We start from the raw sequence: 25237 nt of genomic DNA on the forward strand, positions 1-25237 counted from the left end.
AAAATCGAACAATAATCTGCGTCATAAGAGTTGTTCAAAGTTGTTCAAACATCATCGTTACATGAAATTTTGATTCACACGCATAAGTTCTTCTTCCGTAATTCTTCCAAGTTCTGCCCTTATATTGTCTTTTACGATTTAACGATCCAGTTTCTCGTAATTTAAGGAAAAATACGTGTAACCGTCTCTCTACCTGGAGGTGAATCGCCAGATATTTTCTACCTAAATTGCCTACACACGACTCGACACGAGTCTGTTTTCACGTAAGTGTCATACATAAAAATTATTTGTTCTAACGTGAACTTTGCGGCTGTCATTTCAATCGCTTCACTTTCACACAACACTCGCACACTGCAATTACACAAAGAAGTAGCACGGCAAGTAACAAAAAAACTCACTCTTTCACACAGTATGAAATTAACAGACTCTTGGTTCAAGGTCTGTTCCTCACTCCATTCGCAGCTCTGTCCAGGGTACCTGTAGTAGCGAACGAAAGAACACCTCGGAGAAAAGAGACGCTAAATAACAAAAGAAAAAGAGGAAAGCCCAATAGCCAAATGAATCAGAATATCAACCAAAGTGAAAGTCTCGATTTCGTCTCTATTTTAGTCACCTTTGTCTTGTTCTGTCTTGTTCAGACAAATTTGGAATGGTTTGTTGTTCTGGTCTTGGTTATCAACACTAAACATGACGTATAAGTACTATACCAGATCCTCGTTTCCTTAAATAATTGTTACATCACACTACAATTTTGGTAATATAAATGAATCACATATATCATTAATAAACTACTTTATTTGCAAGAAAAATAAATACATGAGATTGTAGTAAATAAAGCATACATTTTAATTATATTTATAATTTAATCATACCGAGGTCAAGTTCACTGCTAGCATTTATACTGTATACAGACTGATGCTTCACTCTTTGTTCGGGAGCAAATCTTTGAAAGGGATTTTGGAAAAGAAGCTGTTAGTCAGTGACGTAACGATGCCGTCAACAACTTCTCCAATACTCGGCTTGAATTCTTCCAAAAGGACTTCCCAGTTTTCGTTCAGGAACGAGTTCATTTGGTTGCCTGTAAGAGAGCGACATGGCATTAGGAAAGATTTAATTCCGTTTCGCCAGAAACAAATATCTCACTTAAGCAAAATTTTCGGCAAAAATAAAATTCCCGTTTAGCCAAATATCTTGAAGGGATGGAATTTTCTCTCCGTTAGGAATTTTCAGGTGTTTAAGTAAAGGAAAATTTCAACCAGGTCAGAGTCATTGTACTTTCTTATTGGCCGATGAAAGCAAATATTAACTAGGTGTGTCCTTTGGGAAACTGAGATGCTCTATTCGAAATGTTACTAACGATTTACTCCAGTTTCGCCGAACATCCCGCAGACAAATATCTCACATAAGCAAAATTTTAAGCAAAAAGGAAATTCCCGTCTCGCCGAATATTTTGAAGAAAGGAAAATGGGATATGGGAAAGGAGAAAACGTTGCTACCAAACCTGGCGGCCATTATGAAAGTCCACCATTTTGGATTCAGCTTCGGTTTTTTTTTTTTTTAAAGTAGAAAGGTGCTCATGTGATATATCAGAATGGGGTAGAATTTCACGACAAACACAATGCCTAATTTCAACTTAATTACCAACCCATAAAATGTTTCAATCCCAAATGTTCTTCATGTAAGATGACTTGGTAGATAGTGTTCGGATCATATTTCCATTTGAAAGAAACCAAGTTGACTCCAAGATGTCAAAATTGAAGGAGACCATATAAGTAACATGCCTCCCCCGCCCCTCGGAATCATGTATTAAAACATTAGAATTCTTCATCGTTTAGTATTTGTTTTAAACGTGTGTTTCCACTGAATATTCTATTTCATTATACATTGTGTCCCTCTGAAAATTTATTTAATTTCAGCCAACCACCGCACCAACATCAGTACGATTCCATGTGGATGCTATAAGATGAATGAATTAAAATTATTGGCTCTTGCGACAAGTATGGCCATCACAAAAGAGACAGCATAAAAAACAACTCACCTCCGATAAACCACCAACTGCACATTATAATGCCTCCCGTTTGTTCTGTATAGGACGCCGAATTTGAATCGAGTGCTATTGTTTTGTTTCGAGGTTGTTCTTACCAATGTTGGTATCTGTTGTCATGCCGATTAATGTAGCCTCAATTGTTTTGACTCGTTTGTTGTGGTTACGATATGGAACAGTTTACGATTGAGCAACGTGTTCTCATTGTGAAGACATTTTACCAAAGTGGTGAAAGTACAACGCAGACAGTGTGTGATCTTACACCCTGTGATTTCTTCTTATGGGGGTTTGTGAAATCACAGGTGTACGCCAACAAACCACGAACCCTTTTGGAACGGAAGGCTGAAATCATACGGGTCATTGGAGGCATAGAGACAGACATCTGCGAGAGGGTTATCGATAATTTTGTGGAGCGTATAAATGCATGGAGACTCAGTAAGGGTGGACATATGCCTGACATTGTCTTTCATACGTAAATGGGAGATGTTACTGCTTACATATCTGTAAAATATAACTATTTTCATGATATTTTCCCTAATTTTATTTAAGTAACTAACTCTCTAGCCTTCTTAAACCCGAAGGTTCATGGCTGCAGCAACACAGGCCTTCCATCTGTTCCTATCATGAGCAAGATCTATATACTCTTTTCCATCCCTACCGATTTCCCTTAGGTCCATCTCAACGTTGTCCCTCCATCTTCGTCTTGGCCTTCCTACAGGTCTCTTACCATCAGGTTTCCCAACAAGAATCCCCTGAACTCTTCTTTCCTCTCCCATTCGTGCCACATGGCCTGCCCACCTAAGTCTTCTTGATTTAATCATTCTAATAATATCAGGACATGAATACAAATTATGTAGTTCTAAATTATGTAACCTTCTCCACTCACCTGTCTCCTCATCCCTTTTAGGTCCAAATATTTTCCTAAGGATCTTATTTTCAAATACTCTCAATTTATGTTCCTCTTTCAATGTAAGGGACCAAGTTTCACACCCATATAATACCACAGGCAAAATTACTGTTTTGTATATTTTAACTTTTAGTTTCTTAGATATTAAACGAGAAGACAAAAGTTTATGAAGAGAGAAGTAACATGAATTAAGCCTACTTTTTATTTCCTCTTTAATATAATTTTCATTTGTTAATATTACTCCTAAGTATTTGAATTTGGAAACTGGTTCAAACGAGTTCTTATCAATAATTAGATTTTGATTATTACCTAACACTTGGTGTCGGCCTGTAAGCATATATTTAGTTTTCTCTTTGTTAACTTCCAAACCTATCTCTTTAGCAGTTTTGAAAAATATTTTAGCATTATTCTTAATTGTATTTATATCATCCCCTAATAAATCTACATCATCTGCATATGCTAACAACTGAGTCATACCATTTAATTTTAGTCCTTCTTTAGTTTCTTTTGCCTTCCTAACAGCATATTCTAAGGCAAAATTAAAGAGCAATGGAGATAATACATCTCCTTGTTTTAACCCATCATGAATTGTAAATTTGTCAGACACATTAATACCCTATTTTTATTTAATTTTCTAATTGGGCGTCCTATACGGAACACCCTATATTTCACAACAGGCTGAGTAGCTACATACTATTATACAGCATGATCATCATTTCTCTCTCCACCACTAGGTTAAGGTGCCATTCAGTAGAGATATCCTACTAATCCATATTACAAACCTATTCCATATTTCGATACTTTCCTCTAATATTTATGCGTCCAACTTGTCTCTGATAACTCGGCTAATTTTGAAAAGCAGGTCTTCATTTGTAGGAGCGGGGGAAAGGGGGGGCTAAAGCGTAGTCTCCATCTGGAAAGGGTCCTACGGTGGGAGATAAAGGGCCACAGAAATATGTTTGAAATATTATAGAAATATAACTAACCATCTGACATATTTTGACCTAAATGTTGTAACTGTAATTGTCTATCGGGGGCCTCGAACTGTTGCTATCCCTAGAGTTTCACAACAAATTCATATTAGACAGTATTTCGAGTTGTTAATTGGCACTTAAAATTAGTAATAATATCGCAAAAGACAAAACAATGAACTCACCTAAAGTTCCATCTCCTCCAAACAGATTATCTAGTTTTGTGTATACTCTTTCGGCGTCAAATTTCAAGTCTAAACTCTTCACATGCAGGTGTGGCAAACCATCTGCCTTTGTCACCAAGTCCATGTTAAACACCCACGTTTCGTTCAAGTTAGCTGCAAAGTAAAATAAAAATGATTATTTGAAAGAAATTCCAGATGACACTGTTTAAAAATTGAGACACGTAGGAAACCAAACACTTTCGTCCGGGTTCGAGACCTGGACCGTCCCTGTCTGTTTGTTGATTGGTTGATTTATTTGCTTTCCTGACACTGAGGATTTTACAACGAAATTTGTATTCGCTTTCTCCTGGGCTGTTTTCTACCTGTCGGAGTACAGAAATTCGGCTCACCTTTCGCCAACGACTATTTTCCTTCTTTTAAAACTTGGCCTCCCCGATGGCGCAATGGTAGCGTCGTCGCCTTGTAAACAAGGGATCCCGGGTTCGATTCCCGGTGGAGGCACATAGTGGTTCGGATCCCACTTTAAACTGTAGGTCCAGTCCCGATTAGCCTTACTGTGCATAAAGTTGACTTAAAACAACAAATCAATCCAATCCAATTCTTTTAAAACTTGAGAAACCATCCATTTAGATACTCCCGTGGCGGCGCTTGTGGACTCGACAACATTATACTTAATTTTATGTAACTCCTTCTGATTTCGCAAATATGTTGCAACATTGTTAACAATTTATCTGGCCTGTCCTCTAAGGGGCTTTCCAGAGCAGATTGTGGATTTCGTTGGACTCGGCATGATTTGATTTTTGCATTTCAAAAATATGCAGCCAAGAGTAAAGAGCAAGAACATTTCAATGCTTTAAAAAAGAACACAGGCAAGCACGTTATCAGATGGTAGCGATTGTTGTACGATAGACAAAAGAACCCCCACCCCACTCGACTTTAAAAAAAAAAACAGGCCAATGCTGGATGTCGCATTCAGAAAATGAAGTCATTCGCCCAGTAGTTTCTCTTCGTTATAAACCTTAACGCGCGTGAGTTATACTGATCCGCGCATCGCACACATTTTCAAAGACCGGATTAAATCAAATGAACCACTGATAAACTGATATGAGCCGGCACCGACAATCTACACAGTAAAAATCGTTTGTCATATTTGTTTTAGCTTAATTTTGCTGAGTTGGCACCACTCGTACTCTCAAGGCCAGACTAGTACGTAGGAGAGTGGTGGGGAGGATGACGTAATAGGAAGTGCTCCGCAGCGATCTGCGCATATCGGGACTTAACTTGTCAAGCTTATAGGTTTCATGCCTACTGCGGGGTCGTAGTAACTTTTGAAACTGGCAGATATTAACAGTATAACATACTTGTGAACTTCACATTACGTTACAGAACATCGTTTGCCCCGTGCGTTGTCGTTCGTTCACCCACACACACGTCACTAGGCTTTCCTCAACACTGTAACTACGTACGTGCGCTCACATCAGCCATGATTCAACAACTGACATACGAGTCACTTCAAGGTGACTTACAGAGCAAGGTTGCCAACCACGAGAACGACATAATTCATAAGCATCAGCATACTGGGCAATTTTCAACACAGTCGCAGCAGGACACATGCAAGTTGAGGTATGGGGACTTCTTGGACACCCTGTACTTGAATTCAGGATTATCCAGAAATAACTAAACAAACAAGTAAGTAAATTAATTACATAAAATACGTACTGAATGTCACATTTCCTTTCCCCTCTCCTTGAATGGGAAGAAGAAGAATCCTCCCTGATATTTCATAAGGACCTTGAATTGCAAATCTGTCTATTGTCAGGTTCAAGGTGAGTTTCATATTAACCAAATCCAATCTGAAACAAAGACGGAAAAAATATTTATTTGTAGAGTACAAACAAGAAAGGGGGGGCACTTGCCGTCCCTGATAATTCTGGAAAGAGTTAATGTAATTCGAATGGTGGAATTGTAGTGACATTTTACAACAAGAACATTGTTTTCTGTGCAGTAACTATTATTGTTATTATTATTATTATATTATACAGTGCCCTTCGGCATGTAAAACCATGGATCAGAGGTACACTGGCGAACTTTAAAAAAAGATCTCCCTCCTCTCAGTTAGATTGGAAGCAACAAACAAAAACCGATATTGAATTGGAAACACTACAGCGTCAGTGCCGATACTCTATGCAAGATAACGAAGAGCTGCGCAGTTGTCAGTCGTGAACACCACACAGAAGAGCAATGCTAACCATGAGTCATCAAGGAATTAGTACAGCGTTTCTTTCTGTGGTAATTCGGCTTCGGAAGAAATATTTCTTGTCCATTTTGAGCTTTCAAGAAATCAGGTTCTGAGCTGGCCATTTATTTCCTTCATGAATGAAAATAGGTTGTTCATTTTTCGTTTCTTTTCTCTAATTTGTCATTAGCTCTAAAACAAATATAAAAAGAAAACGAGCAAAGAAGGTCGTTTCTTTCGGTACGTAACAGGCATCTGATAACTTTGCTATTTTTACGACCATATTATATCCCTCTTGTTTACTTTCAACGATAAGGACGAATGTTGGAGTGACCAGAAAAAAATGAACGAACACAATAAGCTCTTAAATATTACCCACGCTTCGAAAATAGATTCCTGCCCCAGTGGCAGAGTGGTTACCACATCACGCTACGACGCCAGGCGTCCCGCATTCGAATCGTGGCCTGGGCATGGATTTGTGAGTGTCCATTCATCAATTTCATCATATCGTCACTAATCCCCATATTTGATTGAGTTTGATTGATTGAGTTTGTGTTTGAAGTTCACTTTATGCACAGTAAGGCTAATCGGGACTGGACCTACAGTTTAAAGTGGGATCCGAACCACTATGTGCCTCTACCGGGTATCGAACCCGGGAACCCTTGTTCACAAGGCGACGATGCTACCACTGCGCCATCGGGGAGACCTCCCCCATATTTGCAACTTAGCCAAAAGTGGCACAAGGAGCGAAATAAAATTAATCAATCAATCAATCAATCAATCGAATATAGGGTCTCCGGTTTCATAGAGCAGTATGCAAAGCACTCGGTCATGAAGACCGTCAAAATTGAAATAATAAGTGGAACAAAAAAACTGATATTAGAGTATTTTAAGAGTTTAGGCAGATTAACAGTTCATGTCAACCTACAACAATTTCACCTGTATTGTGTGATATATGGTTCTGCCCTAAGGTAATTGAACGTGCTCTTGCGATAATAGTTACACATTTTCGTCTTGCAACACACAACCTCGACTCGGCACGATATATGCATTTCCTTGCCCCTTTTCTGTATTTTTTTCTATTTAGGATATATTACGTTGCCTTTTTGCCTCTTGGTTAATCCGTGGCGATGAGAATAATTGACCAATTGATAACATGGATGTGATGGGGAAAACATGCCTTAATCATGGTTCGAACTTAATACCTCTGTCTTCAAAGCACGTTACAATCTGCCACGTGTGTCTTTTCATCTCCGGTCACCATTAATTTCAAGAGGTAGAAAACGACGTTACTCAATAAATTGTATAAATAATTTCCATGACCATAAACATTTGACGCACTTGTTGAGAGAAATCCATACCCTCGTAATGTTATAAGTAAACGTCGACCTAGTTAATGTCCCAGGAACCCTTCCTTGCACGAAAATCACACTGTGTCCACAGGATTTACGACTGAACGCTTACTAAAGTAATAGAAATGTGCATCCCCATTTCCATAATCGTTCACTCTTCGTATAATTTGAGGTCAGCTAATTCGGACATACGACCCTAAGACAGCTACACACACTGCCAAAAAAACTGCAGTGTCAACAAAGTAATTACTGTATATTTATATATTTAATTTTTGGTAATGGAATATTTTTCCCTTCAGATTCTTATTTATGTTTGTTTGGTTTATTTTACTTCGCTTTTCTGCCACTTGTGGCTAAACGCGACGATGAGGATGAGCGATGAAATGATGAAATCGATGAAGGGACAGTCACAATGAACACCGAACGAACACAATGCCAAGGCGGTGTTTAAGCAAGCTGTATTCCGGAGGCCGGAATCCTTTTTAGTTAGGAGAAATCGTTCCTTGACAGTGAACTAAGAGCAGTTAATATGCGTCACGTCAGAGTTATAATATTTTAAATTTCTAACAATCAATTGGGATTTACTCTTAACCAATTTTTAGCCTACATAAAAACTTCCACACAGTTAAGATCGTTTACACTAAGGACAACAGCGTTAAAGTCTATCCTTTAAGGAAGGATTAAGCACACTATGATGACGGAAAATAATAATTCACATGACTATATTGAGGCATTACATCGGTGAAACATTAATTTCCGTTCAGGAAGAAATATTGAAAAACGCAGGGACACAATGACCAATTGATTTATTTATTTTACTTCGCTTTTCTTCCACTTTTGAGTAATCACATAGATAAGGATGAAAGGTGTGTTAAGACGAAATTTGTGAAAGGCAATCACAAACGTAGGACACAGCCTAAACTTCACCGACCATTATACTGGCCTTGTGTCTAGACGCCAGATCCTCGTTAGTCTGCAAAATATACTTCTTTGTCACAATGACGTAAGCATTCGTAGAAGAAATTTGTATATCATTCTCCCCCTCCCCCCCACAAGAAACGTGAGCTAAACTAGTGCACATTCTGTGATATGTTCATTTCTTCTCAGGAACCACTCGTGACATTCAACTAATTTATCCTGAAAAAACTGCGGGTTAGTATGTTAGCAGATATTTCAGGGACAATATCCAAAGAATACTGTCACATACGCAGAATGCAAAACATTTCTATTTTCTCATTTCTACTACAACCCTGGCGAAATAAAGGCGGCTGGAGCGTGGTGCTGATCGTATCGCCTCCAAAATGGCCGAGCTCGAGAATATGCGGTGCCCTACTACCACATCCCCTAAATGTGCCTTCATGGCACGTTGCTATACGCACGAGGAACTTTACCTAACCTTTACTACTACTAACTACTCATACCAGGAATTTTGGTATTTTTTATACTTTTTTATTTGCCCATTGCTAACCTGGTTCATTCCCAGCCATAACAGCAATTAGTCGATGCAATAAAAATACGCCAATGGGTGTCAGCGTGCTCGCGCGCACACACACATACACAGAGAGGGGGGTAGGAACACATAAATCTTCCACAAACTGCCCCGACTCCAACAGAAAGCTTTCCGGAAATAAGTTTACGTGCGCATAAGGTAGTGATGGCCTTGTCTGCAACTGTCTTCCCCCCACTTTCTTATCCAATACAGGAGTAATGAAGTGTTTCCAACTACCTTCCAATCTAACTAAGAGGAGGGAGACCTTTTTTTTTTTTAAGTTCGCCAGTGTACCATGAAGGACAGTATATTAAGTGGTGTCTGACTCTGATAGATATCTGTGCATTGTGAAAAAGTACAAAAAGGAACTGTTAATCAACAAAGTGATAGATGTTTATGGAAGGGAAGCAAGGTGAATCCAATTTCTATCTTAATAGTAGACTTGAGTCTGAACTTGTATACAATGCCAAAGTATTTTCAATTCAATTTGAATTTTATGATTTGCAAAGTAGTAGTAGTAGTAGTAGTAACTAATAATAATAATAATAATAACAACAAATATAATAGCAATAATAATAATAATAAAAGTTTCTATGACTGCCCCAGTGAGAAAAAATCCTGGGGGCGTCCTTGAGTACAAATCTTTATATAGATGCAGTGGCGGCGATTAGGGGGGTGAAGGGGGCAGTTGCCCTCCATTTTTCGCCACTTTTGCACCCTCACTATGCCAAACTTTATCTGCGAAGAGAAATATACTGCCTTTGCTTTCCCCAGTTTTGGCATCTTGCCCCCCCCCCCATTCGGTTTTGGAACACAATCGCCGCCACTGGTGTTCGGAAGGTCACATTTTTAAAGTAACTGAGTTACAGTTACTTATTTTCAAAAAGTATGCCTAAGTATGTTCTGTACTCGAAAACTAACTAACTGAAAGTTAATTTTACAGTTACATTCTGCTGGAAAATATCTTGCAAACAAATTACTCACAATCGACTGATTGAATTGTTTGCTCATGTGACGGCAGGATGCGCACAGTCGCCATGTTTGCGGCAAATTTTACCACAATGCAACAATTTGTGACGTAGATGAAACACACCTATACTCTCTTTACCTGGCAGTTTTGAATGTCGTTGTGGAAATCCCGACCAAATCAAAGTCATGCATTCTAAGCTTCATTGCAATGCCGTTGCTTCCGCTATTAGGCTCCACAACCACTGCCTTAACACGAAAAGGGTCAATAGGTGGCATTCCATACTTCCTGTCGCCTGAAACGTTACAACAAATTATAAATTTTAGGTATGAGTTACGGTTTTTCTGAATTTAATATTAGTATATATGTACTTTTAAAAATAACAACAATAATTAAATTCTATTAAACAGGTACATGCGTAATTCTATAAAAGAGGAATGAATTGCAGAAAAAGTATTTTGAATGCTAGTGTGAAATGTATAAATCGAGAAAGTAATGTGGGTCAGAAATTCACTCAACTCTTTTGTTCAAGAAGAATGCATGCCATGATTATTATAAAGGTTTATACGAGGGCAAATCGAAAAGTCTTTGCGCCTATTTTTTTCTAGCTTCTTATAAGTGTTATTACAAAAGCGAGATATACGAGCGATGCAGTAGGCTTCTCTTGGAACGGCCCTATTGTAACTTCCGATTTCTTCCACGGCACGGCGCTGTTATCAGTTGGCAAAGATGGCCGGAGTGCTCAGGAAGTCCACGCCATATGAGCAGCGAAGTTTTATTCATTTTTTATGATACAAAAGACAAAAAGTTGACTAGCCTGAAGTTCTGATCCTCACCCCCACCGTACCCCCCACATTCAATGTGGCGGGGGGGGGGGCAGACTTGCTCCCAATACTTTTTGTTTCATTTGTTTTATTTTTATTTAATATTTCTAAAATTTCTCTAGTTGATTTGTTGTCATATCGCGTCGCTTTTCTGCTATTTTTTTCTAATCGTGGCGATGAGAATGAGTGATGATATGATGCAATTGACGCAGGGTCACTCACAAAGAATATCCATCCCAAGTTCTGGATTCGAAGTCACGGCCCCTGGCGTCGTAGCGCGCACTGTTAACCACTCCGCCACGGAGGTCAGCTGAAGCTTTTCGTATTGCAAATAGTTGGCTGACTGTCATAAAAAGTTATTTTAGACATAAAATATAGCCAAAAGTGGCTGAAAAGGCACGGTAATTGAGAAAAATCAATTAAAAAATATTTTTATGAGAAATGACTTACGGATGATGAACTTGGTCCCTTACATTGAAAGAGGAACATAAATTGAGAGTATTGGAAAATAAGATCCTTAGTAAAATATTTGGGCCTAAAAGGGATGAGGAGACAGGTGAGTGGAGAAGGTTACATAATTTAGAAGCACATAATTTGTATTCATGTCCAGAGATTATTAGAATGATTAAATCAAGAAGACTTAGGGCAGGTCATGTTGTACGAATGGGAGAGGAAGGAAGAGTTTACAGGATTCTTGTTGGGAAACCTGATGGTAAGAGACTAGTAGGTAGACCAAGACGAAGATGGAGGGATAATATTGAGATGGACCTAAAGGAAATTGGTAAGGATGAAAGGCCTGTGTTGCTGCAGCCATGAACCTTGGGGTTTAACAAGGATAGAGAGTTAGTTAGTTATGAGAAATGCCTGTGGGTTTTACTTAATTTGTAATATTTAATTACAAAGAAACAATAATACTTGCATTCCTTCGTAGATATCTTACTTTACACATAGGAACTACAAAAGAATAATAGAAACTAGAGAAGGTAGAAAAGGCAAACCGTAAGTGTAAAACTAGAAACATAAAACAATAAATATGTACTAACAAATAGTGCCTAAGAAAGTTGGCATGGAAACTTATAAACACTTCTCCAGCTTTAGTCACGGTATAAATGGCCAATCGCTCTCTTAGCAGTAAAGCCGGCTCCTGTGGCTGAGTGGTTAGCACATCGCGCTACGACGCAAGGAGGCAGGCCCGTACCCAAGGGGGGACCAAGGTGGCCATGCTCCCCACTCAAGCCATGAAATATTTTAATGCGAACCTACAAAAAGACCACAAAAATAATATGGACGCTTTTTCAGATTTTGCAAGAATTTCAATTTCCTTCTTGGATAAAGGATTGGGTTGTTTCTGGATAGAGGTAGACTCCAGAAGTCTGCAGTGTAGTATATTTAGCAATTTTAGTTTTATGGCCATTCAAACGTCTCAATTTAGTACGGACAGATCACTATTTTTAATGCCTGTCCTGATTGTTTTGCGAACTGCAGTCTTGATGAGAAAATGTCCTTTCTTTTTGGAAATTCACATTCAGGCATGTTCTTCATTATATGAAACATTCCTAATATATGTCAATTAACTTATAAATACAGTATACTCGCGATTAACCGAGGCTCCGCGTTAACCGAGGGAGTGGTTGGAAAACATCGCTCTTCATAACGCACCCCCTCCCCCTGTTTGTTTATGGAGTCAAGTCACCGTCTGCGCTGACGTGTTCGTTACATTGTCGGTGTATCCGATTGTTACGGTGGTGTTTAATTCTGTGTAGGGCTATTCTAAGCGGAAAAAGTAATCTTCTCATTTATGTTGTACTAGTAATAAATAATTACTATACAGTTTTAAGTGTTGTTTCGTCATTTACGACCTATTAGCACATTATCTCCGTATTATCCGAGTTTTTCCGTATCCGAGGTAATCTCGGTCCCAATTAGCTTGGATAATCGCGAGTCTACTGTAGCTATATTACTTTGTAAACACAGAATATCTTTATAAAAATCAAATCAAATCATGGCTGTTCAATGGTGGTGGTATAAGAGAATTGAAAACATTGTTAATTTGGTAATATTGTATTATTCGAATACTTTTAAGCATGGAATGTAAGCAATAAGCACAGAGCTGTACGCCATGTGACAGCCGTTCTCTGTAAGCGACTGTATTGTTGATTGTCGGGTCAGGAAGAGAAAGAGAGGGGGGTTGATTTTTTCCCGTTACTTTGGTTCATAATATTGCAACACTACAATTGTACATCCAGCTGCAATACTACCATAGCGTTGGTGGTCACGTCCAGTGTACGAATCCCCATGGCGGAGGGGGGATCTCCCACCTTCCCACCAAGGATCTTGTTCTATTAAAATTCACCATCAAAATGTTCCGAGGGGAAGAGTTTGTGTTACAAAAATTAAAATAAGCAATTTGTTTTGACTTCATATATACTTTACTAAGAATAATATCAGAAACACATACAAAGAAGGAATAACAAACAATAATGTTTGTATGTGTGTGAATGTTGCATACATCTCTTGCTCTCTCTGTCTGTCTGTTTCCTTCTTTAGAGCTGGTAACAGCAGCATGCGGTTAAAACGCACTTCTATAGTGATTGATAAGATTTTATAATTATTCAAAATGGACTAACTGAACGGAACCGTATCTGCGGAGGGGGTTGTCATTATAGAGTCCATGTCGCTTGCGCCGAGGATTCTTATGGGTTCATTTCAGCAGCGACATAAGTCAAGACCTTCCTTTGTGGGTTTTCCCACAATCCAGAGTGTCATTACCGCCGCGCGCACGCGTGTCTATGACGTTGCCCAGCTGTAGCTGTGTTTATCTTCGATTGAAGAGGAAGGTGATTGGTAAATGAATGTAAGATGAAAGTATATATGAGGGATCTATATTGGGAAATTAGTATTTATGTAAAACTGAAACTTGTAAGAGACGACAAAATGGCTGAGAATATGAAAATATCAATACATCGAAATGAACAAATGTGTTGAGTGTGTTCTTTCGAGGTACAGAAGCTCAGGCGATCTTCGAGGATGCATTCGAGCATTTTCATATCTACAAGAATTGAAATAATGTTTGTATTGTTCTTGTTCAATTGTATCGAAATATTGTGTTTATATATACGTAGCTATTACTTATATAATGTTTGCCAAAAATAACATAACAAGTGTACATTTACGTAGTACTTGTAGAATGCTTGTAATATTTTAACAATACTGTATTTACAATGTTTCTTTGACGATTAACGATAAATTATTAATAGTTAATAGGCTGATGCTGATTTATGTATTTTGTGTTGTGGAATAAAATTGATAAAAGTAATCCTGTGTAGCGTCTTTTGAAATAAGTAAATAAAAGTCATATTTGACTCTGTGGATAGGTTTAACATTTCAGTGCAAACACAGCTGTGCAATGTCATAAACATACGTTTGATTTTATGTTTTAAGTCCACTTTATGCACTATGCACCATGTGCCCATAAAAACACGTGCGCGCGGCGGTGATGACACTCTGGGTGGGAAAACCAGGCAAGGATCGTCTTGAGATATGTCACGGCGGAAAGGAACCGATAAGAAGCCTCGGCGCAAACGACACGACACCGTCATTATAGTCACCCTAGGCCCCTGGAACACAGAAATTAGACCGACCTGCTAACTCTCCTCCATTTCTCACCTCCTCTCGTCGGAAATAAAACATGGCACTTAAATGTTAAATTAATAGGAAACCTATGTGTTCTTGAAGTCTCTTATATTTTACCCCTCCACCTAGTTACGTATATCAGATCGTTAATTTGCAACCCAATTTGCAGATGCGAACAATACCTGACGCTGCTTCAATGAAGATGAGGTGGGATGCACAACAGACCTTTTATTGGCCACATTTCTTGAAGGCTAAGTTTCCTTTTCGTCGGATTCAACGGAAAAGAGTAGGTACATAAAATTTCTTCAATGTCTAAGTATGCGAGGCATACATCTAGGCAGGGGTGGGGGTGCAAATTCGGTTCAGAGGGTGCGAAAAACTATTCTCGTCCTGGGCTGAAATCTCTAGCTACAGCTCTGATAAGGAAATATTTCCTCTCGAGAGATCATTAACAGATTTACACTATTATAGAAACATAACAGAATAAAGATATGAAATTTTATTGATCATTATTAATAGAAAGCAATAATTAAATAAAATCTAACACTTATTAAAAACGTTTCACCTATTGTCTAATTTCTTGACATTTTGAGCCAGTTGTTAAACGAATTAATTTGCTGGTTTATAAATGTACCAAATTTATTTATTTATACATGCTTAATGATATGAATTAACGATTTAATAATTGACATATATTTCATGATAATATTACGTCGTTCGGAAAGTAAGTTCCATCATGCAATAAAATGAAAAATATAAATAGTAATATCATAACCGTTATAGGGATGAGAATATATACATGGTACAACATTCACATATAATCACCATAAGAATTCAATCACGCATCACAGCGAGATACCAAGTTTGTTATACCCCTATCATAGAACGTTTCCGCCTGAATGGAGAACCATTGGGAAACTGCACGTTTCAGTTGTTCGTCAGTGTCATAATGTTTTCCAGCAAGGAATGCCTTAAGGTGGAGGAACAAATAAAAATCAGATGGGGCAATATCAGGACTGTAAGGTGGGTGTGGTAGTTTGTCCCAATGGAAGGTCGTCAGGAGTTCGAGTTGCATTTGCCACATGCGGACGACCATTGTCGTGGAGGAGAATGACACCCGGACTGAATATGCCACGTTGTTTGTTTTGGATTGCAAGACGCAGGTTTTGAAGTGTCACACAATAGGTTTCGGCATTGATGTGCTGTCCACGCTCCATAAATTCCACAAGCAATATTCCATGCCTATCCCAAAACACAGTGCACACGATTATTTTTTTTTGTTCGTAAGCTTTGGTTTTGGCTGCGTTTTCCGCGGCGACGCGGAGTGCCTCCACTCCAAGGTGCTTCGTTTCTGTTCTGGGGTCTCATGCAAAACCCATATCACGTCTCCAGTCACCATCCGATCCAACAACTCTTCCCCCTCCTCACTATACCGTTTCAAAAACTCTAATGCACTTCCCATTCTTTCCTTTTTGGCATTTTCGGAGAGTTGGTGAGGGACCCAACGGTTACACAATTTGCAAAATTTCAAATTCACTGTTACAATTTCATACAGCACAGTTCTGGAGATTAGTGGAAACTCTAATGACAGCTCAGACAAAGTGAATCGTCTGTTCTCCCTAATCTGTTCATCCACTAAACGAACCAAATTGGAATTCACAACAGACGGTCGACCAATTCGTTGTTCATCATGACCACTAACCCGTCCACCACGAAACTGTCTAACCCATCTTCTTACCATTGAAGCACTCATTATTCCTTCTCCGTACACCTCACAAATCTGACGGTGAATCTCCGCAGCTGGAACATTACTTGCATTAAGAAAACGGATCACTGACCGCACCCCACACATGGTGGGAGGTTGGATTGTTCGAAACATAACAACAACGCACTACGCACTACTCTCCTGACCAACTTGCCTCAGACTGACGTCTGCGCTTCATCAAGGTTGTGACTACACAAGGCGCATGCGCATTCACACTGCCCCGCTTTCAGCGCCACGGTATTCATCAGTGGAACTTACTTTACGAACGACGTAATATATATAAATAATCAATCAACTGTTTCGGGCTTGCCCCCCCCCCCCCGTCAAAAAAAAATTGGGTACGGGCTTGCAAGGAGGTCCCGGGTTGGTATCCTGGCCTGGACATGGATGTTTGTGAGTGTCCATTCATCAATTTCATCACCCATCCCCATCTTCGCAAATTAGCTAAAGTGGCACAAAAGCGAAGTAAAATAAAGCAAATCAATCAATCTTAACACTGAACAATGAGTCTTAAACGGTTTACTGTAACACCACCTCCGACGTGAGGCGAACTACATAACCTATGATCCAATAGTATAAGCACTGTCGTACGCAGGGAGGGGAATAATGGGGCTACTGCCCCTCCAGAATTTTTTTATTTTTTTTTTATTTTGGGCGTTACAGCTTTTAAGCCGTATTCGTGCATTATACATTTGTCAGTATATAATACATAATTGTTTCATTAAAAAAATATTCTTGCGTCTCTCCCCGTTATTTCACGGACATTAGATTAAAAGATAAAAAACGTTCCTTTTGAAACACATTAAATACAAGATTATAATTAATGACAAAAGAAGAGGACAATTTGTCGATCAACACTTCAACATCCTACTGTTCATTTTTTTTCCGTTCAAGTTTAAACACACACTTCCACTAATATTCGGTCTATTTATTTCACGCTTTTAAACAAACTAAGAAGATTGATTGCGGTTGGTAATCTCCACAAACCAAATAATACCACTTCGGATTACAATACACCTACACATTAATGTCCAAATAACAACAATGTCTTAATAATTGAAAATATACAGGTTAGTCCATAATTTCACAATTGCGTCACATAGTAGGATTGACGTCACAAAATAAGAATAGTACTTAATCCTAGCATTGGCTATCATAGCTTGTTAACACACAAATGTAAAAGGAACGTTTTTTATCTTTTAATCTAATGTCCGTGAAATAAGGGGGAGAGACGTAAGAATATATTTTAATGGAAAACAATTATGTATTATGTACTGACAAATGTATAATGGACCAAAACGGCTTAAGAGCTATAAGGCCAAAATAAAATACAATCACTGTCCAACTAAAAAATGGACATAGAAATTAATAAAGGGCAAATTCACGAGATGTAAAAAGGAGGACTGAAATAAGGGAAATACAAATGAATGCATAATATTGCATTTATAACCCACCTTTAACAAACTGCGGAAGTGCTGCATTGGCTCCTCGGACGATACATTCGTTCAACTTTGGGTCGTTCTTGTAGCACTGCTCGACGTACGAAGCTGCAAATGCATTCTTACATGTATTTTCATATTTCATAAGATACGGTTAAAGTAATATACAAGAAAGTTTTCAAATTGGCACCAGTATTCAGAAAAGTTATTACAGAAGATCTATGTTTCATAAAACTGCCAATGCCAACACTGCAACAACAGCTTATATCCTGTTAATTTATTTATTTATTTATTCATATAATTCTTCTAGCAGAGTGGATGCTATTTTAAAGTGGTAAGAGATGATAATGTAATCGTGACGATGAAGATGACAAACACTATGCCTGAGCAGGGCTCGAACCTGGAATTTCTGTATTCGAGACGTTTGACGCTAACCACTCCGCCACGAGACAGTCTAGGGGACAGCAGGCTAGAGCGCGAAAGCTCTCTCAAATAGATTAAGTAAACAAAATAATTAAATACTTCCCTCGACTAGATAATAAGTAAATAAAATAATTCAATATTTTATAACTTGATAATAAATAAATAACATAATGAAATATTTTTCTTAGCTTAGGTAATAAAATAATGAAGTCATTCCCTCGCCTATAAGTTAGTAAAACAACTGAATATTTTCCAAATTGATAATAAATAAATAATATAATATAATATTTCCCCTCGTTTTAGACAATAAATGCATAACATACTGGAATATTTCGCCTTATTTAGGTAATAAGCAAATAATAATACAGAAAAAAAATCCCTCTACTAGATAATAAATAAATAAAATAACTGAATATTTTCCAACTTTATGATAAATAAATAATATAATGAAATATTTTCCTTCCTTTACATAATAAATAAATAAATTAATTAAATATTTTTCGCAATAAATGATCGAAGTAATGAAAATCTCCCCTCAACTACACAATTAATAAAATAAAATAATTCAATATTTTCTGATTAAATCATAAATAACTTAAATGAATGGCATGGCGCAAAAGCCTACTGAGGCTTCGATCCTGCCAAGAGGCTTTATCTTGGATGACGTATGGTCAACGCATCGAGTCCCATTGTTGCTACAACCAGCTCCCCAATTGTCGTCACGATGCTGAGTCGACACCGAAATTTCGGAACTTTCACGGAGGAACATTTTGGCTACACGGGAGCTTAAGAAATAAAAATGAAATATTTTGCTTACGTATCTTAAGACATGATACATAGCTGATGCACACACAGACTACAACAAGCCGTATCATCATGGCACTCCTTATCCCAACATAAAACAAAGGAAGGTGGTTTAAATATTTATATACATACGAAGCCATGACGTAACACGAGACCTTGAAATCTGCAATTCCTTTCTTGTGAAAAAAAAACTTATAATAGACGTTTAGCACTGTGAATGTTGATTACCCTTGTTCTAACCTGTTCCTTGCAATTCCAGAGGCAATCCTTTCGTCTACGTTTAATTGTAATGCATCTGAATCCTTGACGTGAGTCAAGGTCAGCTGGTTCTCATGTGAAGAATATGTACCTTGCAAGTTGGTTTCAAGTGTTTTCCCGAAACAATTACATTCCTACCTTGCAATTGCATAAACTGTTTTGAACGAAAAAAATACTTTTAATGGTGTTTTTTCAAGAAAAACATCCTAAATGCACTAAGCCATGCGAGTCATATTTGCTCCCGGACTTGGATAGTGAACAGAAGAGAAAGTGCGAAATAACCAAATAATAATAATAGTTTCTGTTAACTAAACATACAGTTTCTTAAACAGGCAACTAACAAATTATTAGCATGCAATGTTAATTGGACCTTATCCAGCGTCTAGAGCTTTCAACTATCGAAATCCTGTTTTCTCAGAAATGCTCCAAATAGTGTAAACTTTAATAATAAACCCATAAATCTATTTTGGAGAAATAAAATATAGTAGTATTGTAGGAAAGCTCACTATTTATAACAGTTTATGACAATAACTGCGAGTTGAAAGTCTTAATAATTCTCGAACCAAACAATTTTGTAAGGTTACGAAAAGCTTGTTAGACAAACAGAACCCTTAAAATACTATTTTATTTATAAACTTAACTTAAATAATATTTTTTTAACTCCAGTTTGTTTTTGACCTATTTTATTCAATTTATAAACTAAATTTTTAAGTTTCTGGTATGTTGAGTTTCCTTATTCTATTGGGTTTCCATTTATAATTTGAATGTACACTATTCCACTTAAAGGCTAATCTAAGTAGATAATATCAAGAAATGTACATGGAAGTCATTGTACAGGGTGTATCAGAAGTCCCTTACCACCCCTTGTAAAATCCGCAGTGATATATTTTCATGGAATTTGATATGGGCGATACAAAATAGACCTAGGGGGACACCTTTTGAGGTATGTCACGGGGACGGCCGCCATCTTGGTTCCGCCATCTTGAATTCAACTTTTTTATTTAAAATGATATGTGGGTCATGTGAAACATGACCATAGGCTAGAATTTCGTCAGGATGTCAAATCTGAAATCAGACTTTATGTAACTCCATTTGGTGAAAAGTTATTGGCAACTGAAAGTGATGTTTACCTGTTACAGAATGTGCTCCACATGTTGTCCGTGCTGGGCAATGCACGTGTGCAGACGCTTCTTCCAGTGTCTGTGGACACCGAGCAAGGTATCTGGTGAAATTTGCTCAAATGCATCCGTGATACGCTGTACCAGATGACGAAGATCACGAATTTTTACACCATACACCATAGCCTTAACGTGTCCCCAAAGGTAGAAGTCCATTGGAGTCAGGTCTGGTGATCGGGCAGGCCATTCAAATGGCGCACGTCGACCAATCCATGCCCCAGAGTATTGTTCATCCAGGTACTGACGCACCTGGACGCCATAATGGGGAGGCGCACCATCTTGTTGAAAAACCTGGGAAATGTACCATCTTCCGACATCATAGCTGGCAGTATCTGTTCCTGTAGCATCCCCAGGTATCGTTCAGCATTTAAATTTCCTTCAATGAAAAGAGGACAGATTATCCGTGTTCCCCATATGCCTGCCCACACCATAACGTTGCTTGCACCGGTCATTTTGGAGCGATCTGTCCATGCGGGGTTGTAATGCGACCAATAGCACATGTTTTCCCTATTCACCTCCCCATTTACGTACAATTTCGCTTCATCGGAATGTAGTATCTGCATAGCGACCTTTGGATTTAGCCGTAATTGCGCGATAGCCCACTCGCACGCGGAGATCTGGATCGTCCTCGGAGAGGTGTTGCTGCATTTGCACCTTATGCGGATGCCACTTGTGCTTCTGTAGCACCCTGTACACTGAACTGTGACTCATAGAACAAAGAGTAAATCAGATAAATGACTTAGGAGTTACATTAAATAATAAATTATCTTTTGGAACACACATCGATCAGATTTGTAATGATGCCTACAGAACGTTAGGGTTTCTAATTAGAAGTTCACAAGACATGCATAATGAAAGAGCTCTGACAAGCCTGTTTAATTGCCTTGTTCGAACCAAATTAGAATATGCAAGTGTAGTCTGGTCACCTTACACTCAATGTAATAGCAAAAAGATAGAAATAATTCAGAAGAAATTTGTTCGTTACTTGTATTACAAAAAACACAAGAGATCATCTTTTCAGGATCAGGTATCATATAAACAACTACTCAGAGAATTCAATGTTACACCTCTGTACGAAAGGAGAGTAGTATCACATCAATTATTTTTATATAAGTTAGTCAACGGGCTGGTTGACAGTCCAAGTCTCCTCCAAACATTAAAATTTAATGCTAAGAAGGACATGTTGCGGTTCAGGCAGTCTTTTTATTACAGTAAATCCAACTCAACAGAACACCAGAATTAGCCCATTCTAAGACTATGTATTAAACATAATGAAATAGTCAGAAACGGTGGAGACTTGGATTTCGCTATGCCATTCATGCAATTCCTGTCCGTCCTTCGAAGAATATCATGAATAAATAATAAATAATTATAGATGTTTTCTGTGTACATGTGTATGTTTGTAAATACAATTATGTCTGTATGTGTGTATATTTGTTTATATATGAGTATTTACATGTGTATATAAATGCCTCAGTCTGTATATAGATATGTACCTTGTTCTACCTCAGTGAATATCATTTTTGGATTTATGTTCTCTAGAATACTTGTGCTGGTGTTCTTTATGAAACGATTATTGTAGTTTTGCTCTCCTTTTTCTTCTATTGTTTTTGTATTGTTGGAATTATAATTTTTTAATTGTTTAAAATATATATATATATGTAAGCCTAGTGTAATTGGAGCGAAAGCTCTGTTATAGGTGAAATAAATAAATAAATAAATAAATAGCACATTGCATTGCTATTCGACGTGTGCTTCGCTGCGGTGACGTCGAGAAGGAGGCCAACACTGCCGTAGCTGTTGCTTCATCCGTGACTGTCCGCGGTCGTCCACAACGCGGTCTGTCCAAGACCGTGCCCGTCTCCTCGAATTTGGTTAATAACTGTGCCACTGCAACATGTGACACAGGGTGACGTTCTGGATGACGCAGGATGAAATCGGCAGCTACTGCACGGGCACTTCTCCCACCCCACAGTTTGACGATTTGGATGCGTTCCTCAGTTGTTAACGGCATGGCTCAACACCTGCAACAAACAGGTAAATATCACTTTCAGTTGCCAATAACTTTTCACCAAATGAAGTTACATGAAATCTGATTTCAGATTTGACATCCTGACGAAATTCTAGCCTATGGTCATGTTTCACATGACCCACATATTATTTTAAATAAAAAAGTTGAATTCAAGATGGCGGAACCAAGATGGCGGCCGTCCCCGTGACATACCTCAAAAGGTGTCCCCCTAGGTCTATTTTGTATCGCCCATATCAAATTCCATGAAAATACATCACTGCGGATTTTACAAGGGGTGGTAAGGGACTTCTGATACACCCTAGACAAGAGGTGCTGGCAATTTGGACCCCCTTATTTTGTGCCTTAGAGGACATAGAAGCTTTTATAAAAATTACAAAATAATGATAATTTCATTATGGCATCCCCTCCATAGCAAAAGGCTTAATTCGCACAGTGTGTTTATCGCAAGCAATAGCTGCTTCTTTTAATAAAAACCAAAGTGAAATCCATTTTCGTTTTTTAAATGTATCTGCAAAAAATCACACACACATGGATCCCTTTCAGCATCTTGCCTCTAATTTGTACACCATCAATGGAGGTGTTTGCACTTCTTACGAAAATCTTCGCAATGTCGTTTTCGGAACTTCAAATTTGTTTATGCGCTATCTTTAGCAAATGAAAATTTATATGTAAATTAAATGTAGGCAAATGTCCATAAACAGTATGTTTTTCCAGTGCTCGTAACATCAGAATCGTGTCCACACAAACGGAAGGGTGCAAAGGAAAGTTGTTCACCTCGATGTTTTCTACAAGCTGTGGGTGTTGTTCAGTGGGATCCACTAGTATTGCTCGGCAAATTGTCCATGTCTATTTTCATTAATTTTTCTTTTACATCCTATGTGTTTTTAAGCGATGGACTTTTATGTATGCTGGTGCAGAAGTTGTCAACAGCTTGTTTTGAGTTTTCTTTTAATTCTTGAAGCTCTTATTGAGTTAAATAAAGTGCACGAACATGGTGATGGACAATTTGAACGGTAATACTCATGGATCCCACTGTTCGTCGAGAGGCTAATACATATAAGGTAAACTGTCCATGACAACCTGTTTTCCAAACCTGAGGTTCAAGAATTGATAAAATGCACGAATGAGCAAAGCAGTGATGAATTCCGGGGGGTGGCCTGGAGAAAGGGGGTTGAATCCCCTCCGGAAATTAAAAGGTCCCCACCGAAATTTTCAGTAACCTTGCAGAGCATTCGGACAATAGCTAAGATATTTCGTAACCATGTTAACTTTCTTACATTCATTTTAATTAAATTGAAACTTACTTTTCTAGCTCTGTCGTAGTAATACGCACTGATTCAGTCCTCTTTGTAATTACAAGTCAAAGTAATGAACGAAGTTTCATTGATGACGTCATCCACAAATATGCTGCAGAAAGCATAGGCCCTTTAGTTTTCTGTAAATGTAAATTATTGCATGCTATGTTATTTTATTGAGTCTCACAAATTCATTCTTAAAATGATATCAAATTAATTTAATTTAATTATATATCAGGAGGAGCCAGCCTCCGTGGTAGAGTGGTTAGCACATCACACTACTACGCCAGGGGTCCCGGGTTCGAATCCCGATCTGGGCATAGGGTTTATGAGTGTCCATTCATCAATTTCATCATATCATCACTCATCCCCATATTCTCAATTAGCCAAAAGTGGCAAAAATTGAAGTAAAACAACAAATCAATCAATCATATCAGAAGTAAGGGGTAATTTTGAAATATTAGTATTGTTTTATTAGTATTATAATTTGATGTCTGTGAGATTCCCCGTGAAGTTTGATATATCCTCCACCCCTGGAGAAATGTGGCTGGATTCAACACTGGGGCCAACGAGACAGTCTAATAGCATATTAATCTTCTATATACATCTATGTCCTCCTCCGTAGCCGAGCGGGTTAAGGCGTTCACTCGTCTTGAGATCGTTCGCTGCGGGACGGCGTAGGTTCGAATCCGGCTCTGGTCGGAATTTATTCGTCCTACGTATAGGGCCGGTGGCAACCCACCATCGTGAGGAAATTGGGAAGCTCCGAGTGAGTGAGCGTAACCCGGTCGAGAAGACCTACAACAACGGCTGGGGGTTCGTCGGGCTGATCACCCGTCACCCCACTACTGGTCTAAGACCTCCACGCTATAACAGGTGACGGAGGAACAGTGTGGGAGGGAGACCAGCAGTCGGTAGGTAAGCCAAGGCCCGCCAAGGTGCTGTAGAGCTGTGGGGTTATGTTACATCGATATCTATATACATCCGTATATAAAAATGGATGTATGTGTGTATATGTGTATGTTTGTTCAGCAATAACTCTCGAACGCCTGGAACGATTTCAACCAAATTTGGTACACGTATCACTTGCAATCTCGAAAGAAATACTGTGGGGTAAGACACCCCCGGCACCCCTAGGGGAGGGGGTGGGAAGGGGACATAAAATAGCATTCTGTTGCGTGGAATTCTCGTGCGTATCCTGCAAGTTATGCTTCCTGCAACACAGCACGGCGAAGTTGGTAGCCTACACAGAAGGTGCGATATTGCTATCCTCGAGCAATTTCAACACACATCACTTACAATCTGGAAAGAAATACTGTGGACGTAAGATACCCCTGGCAGCCCTAGAGGTGGGGGTGGGAAAGGGGTGACATGTAGAAATAATCTAAATCGACCGATGGTAGTGTGGAATTCATAGTTTTCGGGGTCACTAAGA

General features: G+C 38.5%; 1 protein-coding gene across 1 annotated transcript; it reads right to left on the reverse strand.

Moving 5' to 3' along the window:
* Positions 1-777: 777 nt before the first annotated feature.
* LOC145993835 (protein takeout-like) lies at positions 778-19151 on the reverse strand. Its single transcript, XM_083129671.1, has 6 exons — positions 19053-19151; positions 17828-17920; positions 10293-10446; positions 5827-5960; positions 4108-4260; positions 778-1078 (listed from the first exon to the last, which is right to left on the reverse strand). Exons 1-6 carry the CDS (start codon positions 19111-19113, stop codon positions 921-923), a joined length of 753 nt encoding a protein of 250 aa, XP_082985797.1. The 5' UTR covers positions 19114-19151; the 3' UTR covers positions 778-920.
* Between the last annotated feature and the right edge of the window lie 6086 nt (positions 19152-25237).

Source organism: Lepisma saccharinum, chromosome 10, assembly GCF_977018435.1.
Source record: "Lepisma saccharinum chromosome 10, izLepSacc3.1, whole genome shotgun sequence".
Taxonomy (NCBI): Eukaryota; Metazoa; Arthropoda; class Insecta; order Zygentoma; family Lepismatidae; genus Lepisma; species Lepisma saccharinum.

Coding starts and splice junctions, on each gene's coding strand:
- LOC145993835 (XM_083129671.1), bottom strand. CDS start 19,113: ATGATGATACGGCTTGTTGTAGTCTGTGTGTGCATCAGCTATGTATCA. Junction 10,447..17,827: donor ACTTCCGCAGTTTGTTAAAG/GTGGGTTATAAA, acceptor GTAACGTTTCAG/GCGACAGGAAGTATGGAATG. Junction 5,961..10,292: donor ACGACATTCAAAACTGCCAG/GTAAAGAGAGTA, acceptor TCTTTGTTTCAG/ATTGGATTTGGTTAATATGA.